Source organism: Genypterus blacodes, unplaced genomic scaffold, assembly GCF_046128005.1.
Source record: "Genypterus blacodes isolate CSIRO-AG114 ecotype Tasmania unplaced genomic scaffold, CSIRO-AGI_Gbla_v1 ptg000056l_1, whole genome shotgun sequence".
NCBI lineage: Eukaryota > Metazoa > Chordata > Actinopteri > Ophidiiformes > Ophidiidae > Genypterus > Genypterus blacodes.
The window spans coordinates 2,064,963-2,071,857 of NW_027466868.1; the positions used below are offsets into that span (position 1 = coordinate 2,064,963).

Consider the following 6,895-nt stretch of genomic DNA (forward strand, 5'->3'; position numbering starts at 1 on the left):
GTAATATATACATGCTGTTTTCACAAGCAGGAGTGTGTTTACACTTTATGAAACCTGTTTGCAAAACATTTTAACAGCTGCTGAACCTTGTCAAAAACTTAAATTTATGTGTTTCTATCTGTCAATGCGATATCTCAAAGACAAGAGTGTTTAAGAGTCTTAGTAGTTGATATCACCATTTAAAAACATCGTATTTTCTGTCATTCTCTATCATTAAATTTGAATTCCAGGGGGTAGTTTATTATTATTTTACAATAGAACTATATGCCCCGGAAAGTGGAAACATATTAACCTTTCAACCATGAATAAATAAAAAGTTTGATGGAAAATATTGCAAAATGTATGACGTGAGGTCGGAGGTCAGAGGTTTGTGCAGTAAAACTGAATAAAACAGAACAGTGAATGATGTATCGTGTCCCTGTTATGTAACGTCGATAAATTTGTACGTGAAATTAATGTATCAGGATAATATTCTTAAGCATTGGGTCAGAATGCATCTTTGTGTCTGCATTTAAATGAAAGCCATTTGAGTTTTCATTTATTACGAAAAATAAAAAGATTAAAAGCGCAAATTTACTACCCTCTGCTGTGATTGGCTTAATCTAGCCGCGTTGATTCATGGGAAAGCGCGATGTTCAAATTTGCTTCCGGCTTTGGTCCGTTGGGGGAGGCTCGCCATGGAGCAAACACAAAGCAGGTAAATCCTTGTTTTTTTATGTTGCAACTAATTATTAGTATTAACTGTTTATTTGACTTTCTCGACATCTGAAACGTTGTCTGTAAATGGTCACCGACGTGATCTTCAGCCCCGGATCGAGCGTTCTGTGGACAGACGGTGACGCCTCTTTCATCCAGACACACGGGTGTTTATGTTATCAGCTAATTAAACCAACGAATCTGTTGTATGATTAAATTGTTTTTTACCAAATCCACGAGTTCGGCATTTATTCAAAACCCAAGGATCGTACTATATTATATAAATAGAAATGTTGTTATTGTTACAAGCGTATTTGAAGACACCATTGCTCCTGCAGCGTGTGAAGCAGATACTGTATATAAGCAGCTATGTTCTGCTATTATGCTCCACATTCGTTGTGTCACCGACCTGGCTTTTACCACCGCAGTGTTGTGCAGTCATTTTTTGTAAGCTTGTTGCTCTAATCTGGAACAGAGACTGATGAGAAAAGCCTTGCAACTCTGCAAACCTTTGGTCGTCACTCCTGACTCTTTATATATGTAACCATTTACTGAGTTGACTGTGCTTTACTTGACTCAAATTTTACTGGGACTGCTTGTTTTAGTATTTTTCATCTCTCTCTTATGTCTTTTGTGTTTTTAGTGCTATGAGTGTTTGTGTCTGACTTATAAACCTGATGTTCTGTGTTTGTCAGTGTAATGAGGACTCCCCTCAACATAGTTCAGAGGAGGAGCAAAAGTAAGAGCTACCGGCAGTCGTATCGGAGCTGCTTAGGTGCTACCTCCCGCCTCGGCTTCACCCCGGGCCTGACGGCACGGAGGCTCAATGCCAGCAGACGAGCGCCAAAGTCGCACAGCATCCCCGTGAGTCAACCTGTTCATATAAGAACTCTTCATTAAACAGACATAACGAACGCAGAGATCTTCATCTACACTCTCTCCTCTCTTGGCCTGATACAGAAGGCCGACCCGGAGCAGCTGGCCTTACTGCTGAAAACAGAGTGGCACCTGTCTTACGTCACGCCGCTCTACCTGTTCAGACACACCCAGCTTAAGAGCTACTCCAGGCAGCTGGCTGCGTTTATGGCGGCAGAGAAGCAGCAGGGCTTGGCGATGGAGGTGGAGGGAGCGCAGGGCAGCTTCAGAGCCTCCTTCTCCACGGTGCAGGGGATGACAGACAGCAGTGATGATGCTGAGACCATCTTCATACAGGTACCCAGAGTAACTGAGAAGGCTCAGTGGAAGAACAAGAAATAAGCTTGAACTTTCCACCACACATAGGACCTTTTAAATGGTGAGACTGCACGTTGCTGCTTCTAATGGTTCCCTTGCTTTTCGCTTCCCACAGATCCATTCAAAGCCTTTGTTTGCCAGGCAGGACGAGACCCAGAAGCCGACCTGGAGCGGCTGGCTGACCTGCATCAACGGCAGCTCCGACTACATCCTCTCTCTTCCACAGGATTTTGTCTGCCTGCCACTCTTCTGCAGCAGTGGACCCGAGTGGCTCACCTCCACGGTCAAGTCCTGGTTCCAGCAGAGTTTCGACTGCTGCTTTGGACCCTTGGAAATCAATTCTACAAGCCTTCAGTGGCTGGCGGCGTTATGGACAAACTGCCACCCAGAGTCCAGCATCCAGCAGCTGAAGATGATGTGGACTCTCCGGGCGGCGCCGCCACTGCACATCACGTTCACGGTTCATCCGCAAGACGCGTGGGCGCTGTGGAGGAGCGTCGGGAAAGAGGAGACGGAGGAGGAGAGAGGGGACAACCCGGAGGAGGAGAGTAGAATAGACTTTGAGGAGGTGGCGAGATTCATGCAGGGGCTGAAGAGTCACTTCTACAGGCACTTCAGGTTGGATCTGTCAGCTGCCAGCCTGAACCAGGTCTCCACCGCACTGGGCTCAGCCAAGCACAGCGGCAGAATCAAGGTAGCGCTTCACAGGAACACAGGCTATCAGGAGTGTTTCAGAGTCGTGAGATGAGACTTGTTGCGTCTAAGTGTCGCTCTAACTTTTGTTTCCCTACTTTTCAGATCTCCCACAGTCGGTACATGATCGCCACACTCACACTGCTGACAGAGTGCGCCCTCCTCAAAATGCCGCTATGAATACGACACAATAAGTAGGACTTTTAACCTCCGGGAAATGCAACTGCAGCTTGAATCAATGACGCCAATGAAATCTTCAGTTGCTTGGGTTCATTCCTTCTTCTTCGTCTTCTTCTTTGTCTTGTAAATACCCACCACCTTTTGTATATTTTTGTATTTTCTAGTTTTGAATAAAAGCCAACTAAAGTAGCAGTGTGTTGTTTGACATTGTTTGATGATAAATCCTTTAGCTCCACCTGTGGAGGATGAATGCTGCGTCTGCATACTTGACCAATGGCGTCAAGATCAATGACATTTTACAGATAACGATTGAAGATTCATCACAATTGTTTGCACCTCAATGAATCAGCATCTTTCACATAATTATAATCAAGCACTGAAGGATCGAGGTAAGTCCAGTTTGATCGATGGCTAGAAGCTGAATCAACTGTTCCAACAATCCACACACACAACTTCAGAAAAGTAACACATTTCATCTTCCAACAAAATCAGACTTTATTTCAACTCATTAAGATCAGATACAGTGACTCAAATAAATAGAACCAATGAGAGAAATGCATATAGAAATACAGTAAACATGACAGAAACATACACCTGACACGTTTAAGTCCACTGTCAATAAAAGGCAGAAGAAGAAGAAAACGGTACAAGCAATTCACATTTAACTCAGTCAGACTTGAGTGTGTATGCCCTATAGATTGATCCAATGACTCGGCAGCATCTTTGTTGTGTTACTGCGACACTGATGTCAGTAAATGCACAATGGCAGAAGCGATGGTGAGCAGGACGTGTGTGTCTCTCTCTTGTGCCCAGCTCCTACACGTTTAAACCATCATTCAAAGGAATTGTGCAGTTAAAGGATTAAAAGTATACTATATTTATATATCTACTCTTTGCAGTCAGCGTTGACACGTTTAGCGTTAACTTGTATGATATGTTGTACATTTCTGCTTGGGGGGTTTCATTAAGAGTCAATGAGTGATTTGCTGCGGCGTACAGAAGCCGACAGAGGAATGATCTCAAACTGTTTGACTGAGTCGATGTAATCCTTTCTCTCAGAGGAGCGGATACTGCAACCATAGCCTGATCATTACTGGAATGATCGTATGCCGATTAGGACGTCGCATTTCTGTCACAGGAGACGCGTACATTAGTCAGTGTGTGAAATGAAGCGAGACGTTCCCTCCAGAGTTTGAGAAAATGATCATGCTATCTCTGGAATACAGTTTTGCTTGTATATGATGGTGCACTTCCTCTCTCAGCTTCCATACAAATGATGGTAATATTATGGCTGCATTAAAAAAATACGGGTAAGCAGACTGGGGGCAAATACAGGCTTACCTTTATATAATATTTATTCTTTTATGGAATTCATAGCTCTGGGATTGTTGGCTATTTTACAAGGATGGCTACAGAGGCCACGTTTGCTTGACTGACCCAATGGACTCGGATCAGTGTTGAGAAAGCGTAGAGGAACTCTTTAACTTGTGGCAACTTGACATACTCAGCAGTCTGACAAAGGTCCCATTAATGATCCAAACATCCCAATTATCCCACACACACACGTCACAATGCGACCTCAATTCGCCTCCTTGGAATCAAGTATATGAATGGAACACTGATACACAGCAATACCATCGTCTCAGCAGATCAAATCGTCAATGTAAAAACCTCTGTTCGTTTTCGTACAGGAACCCGTTGCACACATGGAGCCGAGAGGTAAACGATGCGGAAGAAATGACCTATGTAGTGACTCGATTCACAGTAAAATGGTGATGGCAGCGTGTGCAGGAGCTTTAAGAAGCCAGGCCCAGGAAGAAGCCGCCGACGAACCCACTGGACAAGACGATGTTCCTCTTTATAAAGTCTGTGGCCTGTGTGAGAGAAGGGACAGAAAAGATGGAGAGTGAGATGGTAGAAAACTCCACTTTGATCTCTGGTCCCCTTTTGATGCAAGTGCTGAGATGGTGCCTTTATGAAACCTGACCCTAATGTCCACGTGCAGGGACAATGGAATACTTGCATCCATTGTTCAGGCACCATGACTCAGGAAAAGTATGTATACTCAGACCCACCTATACACACTTCTACGCCTGCCGTCATGCATAACGTGGGTGTAATACAGCCAAATGTACACTAGAGGGCACTGCCAGTTTGTTGTGGGTAAAACAAACTCCTCCACTGAAGAAAGCATCATGAATAAAAGCACTATGCAGTTTCTTGTACTAAGGTCCATGACAGGACACACACGTGGTCTCTGACTCATTATTTTCTTGCAATTCAGTTTCATTTTAACAATACATTTAAAATGAGGGAATGCAAAAGAAAAAGCAGGCTTTGTTACAGGTACCTTTACCTCCTCTATGAACGTGTTGATTTCTGGAGCTGCTTTGTTTGCTTTCTTCTTCAAGTGTTTCTTTGCTTTGTTCACATCTTTCTCCACTTTCTTCCAGTTCACCTGCACATAGCCGCTGTGGTTTGCGATCTGTGGAGAAAGATTGACGGTTCATCTCATCTGTGATCACCAATTTCTTACCATAATTGTTCTTTCTAGTTTATTTTCAATCCTTGTCTTGTTCCACACAGAGACCCAAAGCTGAACAGAGACAATGTGAGAAACCATTCTGTGCCTGTCATGCCATGTTGTCTTCTAATGGTGACACTGTGCTGGGACTCTTACCTGTAAGAGGAGGAAGCCTCCACCAACAGCAGTAGCAGCTATTTTTCCAACTCTCTGGAAGACGTAACCAGCACACCTGAACATTATGAAAAGAAGGGGAGGCATTGTCGGATGAATACTAGAGTGCTGAATATGAGCTGTGAAAAGTGAAATTCTGGATTCAAATATGTGGATCCTAATATGTCGTACCATCCAGAGACCCCTCCCATGGCGAGCTGTGTGGCCACAGAGTACTTCTCAGCAATGGGGCCAGAGTTACTCCCAAACACTCTGCTCCACCATTGGTGTCTCCGGGCGTATTCTGTCAGATCCACAACCTCATATACCTCATCTTCACTCTCTGGGTCATCCTGACCTGCCATAAAGACACCCAAAGAGAAGTATGATCAGTCTGTAACACCACCACAACCACAAGTTTTATTTTTCGGTATAATGTGAATATTTCTTGTTAACTGGCAGCACAATAGACTTGTTTAAGTACAAATGTTCACTTATGTCATGACAAGTTCTAAGATACTCTGGCTGAATTGTTCTCCTATTGGGAGATATTTCGATCGTATCTAATAGTATTTATTCCTATTATCAGACTTGTGATATGTGTCATATGTAAGCTATTAATACAATAAAAACTATGCATGTGGAATATTATATAAATATGCATATAGAGCTTTAAAACAAGTCGGCGACCTTTACATGTACTTATTTATGAGGCCTTTCAGCTATCACAGGCTTTGAAGGCACTCGATCATAAACACGACTTTGCAGGCTAATATTAGCTTCATTAGCTGACTGGCGCCAAATGGCTACCAAGTCAATAAAATAGCGACACAATTTTCATTAGTAATTTTATCAGCAAACGGAATCAAACAAATAGTTACAGTTGCTGTCCAAACGGTTTAAACGTGTATAAAACGACGTTGTTGTTATGATAATGTTAAAAAAAACAATGTCGCAAACCTTCTCTATGATCCACCGTCGCCATTTTGGAGAGGCAAGTTATGTCAGCGGCAGGATGTTGACAATGATAGACCACGCCCACTTTTAATGATGCTCTGCCACGTCAGTTATAATGCTTTGATCTCGCCTCATTAAGCTCAGCAATTTAGCAACTTTATCAGAAAAATACCGCAAATTCTGCTTTCATCGTGGAAATATCGTGGGACTTTATAAAATGAAGGCTGCACCATTCGCCATTTTATTCTTTAGTGCAACAAAAGACAAACATGCAGTTAAATGTTAGACAAAGCCATTTTGACATCTTATATTTTTGGGATGTTTCAAAAACAATCCCGGTATAAAGATTAATCGTTTTGCATAGATTATATGAATATTTAAGATAAGAGAACGATATAGCAGGGGAAGTCATATGGTGGGACGCGGCCTTCCCATTGGTTGAAGATGGTGAGAGGGCGT

At 42.9% G+C, this 6,895-nt stretch overlaps 2 protein-coding genes across 3 annotated transcripts; one reads left to right on the top strand and one right to left on the bottom strand.

Annotated features, from left to right (window-relative positions):
• Window positions 1-633: 633 nt before the first annotated feature.
• On the top strand, window positions 634-3,000 carry cenpl (centromere protein L). Its single transcript, XM_076152473.1, has 5 exons — window positions 634-697; window positions 1,392-1,560; window positions 1,657-1,908; window positions 2,045-2,623; window positions 2,728-3,000. The coding sequence occupies exons 1-5, from the start codon at window positions 678-680 to the stop codon at window positions 2,800-2,802; spliced, it is 1,095 nt and encodes a 364-aa protein (XP_076008588.1). The 5' UTR covers window positions 634-677; the 3' UTR covers window positions 2,803-3,000.
• A 279-nt stretch (window positions 3,001-3,279) lies between these two features.
• LOC143002422 (FUN14 domain-containing protein 1) lies at window positions 3,280-6,530 on the bottom strand. Of its 2 annotated transcripts, none has more exons than XM_076152511.1 (5): window positions 6,440-6,530; window positions 5,672-5,837; window positions 5,483-5,558; window positions 5,159-5,287; window positions 3,280-4,676 (listed from the first exon to the last, which is right to left on the bottom strand). In XM_076152511.1, the coding sequence occupies exons 1-5, from the start codon at window positions 6,462-6,464 to the stop codon at window positions 4,599-4,601; spliced, it is 474 nt and encodes a 157-aa protein (XP_076008626.1). In that variant the 5' UTR covers window positions 6,465-6,530; the 3' UTR covers window positions 3,280-4,598. The 2 variants fall into 2 exon arrangements, with proteins under 2 accessions (XP_076008626.1, XP_076008625.1); XM_076152510.1 differs by having other exon boundaries at window positions 5,153-5,287.
• Window positions 6,531-6,895: the final 365 nt, after the last annotated feature.

What these genes read in the sequence shown, in the direction of transcription:
- cenpl (XM_076152473.1), top strand. Translation starts at nt 678, where the DNA reads ATGGAGCAAACACAAAGCAG. An exon ending in ATGGAGCAAACACAAAGCAG is followed by an intron (nt 698 to 1,391) that starts GTAAATCCTTGT and finishes TGTGTTTGTCAG; the next exon opens with TGTAATGAGGACTCCCCTCA. An exon ending in CAAAGTCGCACAGCATCCCC is followed by an intron (nt 1,561 to 1,656) that starts GTGAGTCAACCT and finishes GGCCTGATACAG; the next exon opens with AAGGCCGACCCGGAGCAGCT.
- LOC143002422 (XM_076152510.1), bottom strand. Translation starts at nt 6,464, where the DNA reads ATGGCGACGGTGGATCATAGAGAAG. An exon ending in GACGGTGGATCATAGAGAAG is followed by an intron (nt 5,838 to 6,439) that starts GTTTGCGACATT and finishes TCTTTATGGCAG; the next exon opens with GTCAGGATGACCCAGAGAGT. An exon ending in CGTTCATAGAGGAGGTAAAG is followed by an intron (nt 4,677 to 5,152) that starts GTACCTGTAACA and finishes TCTCTCACACAG; the next exon opens with GCCACAGACTTTATAAAGAG.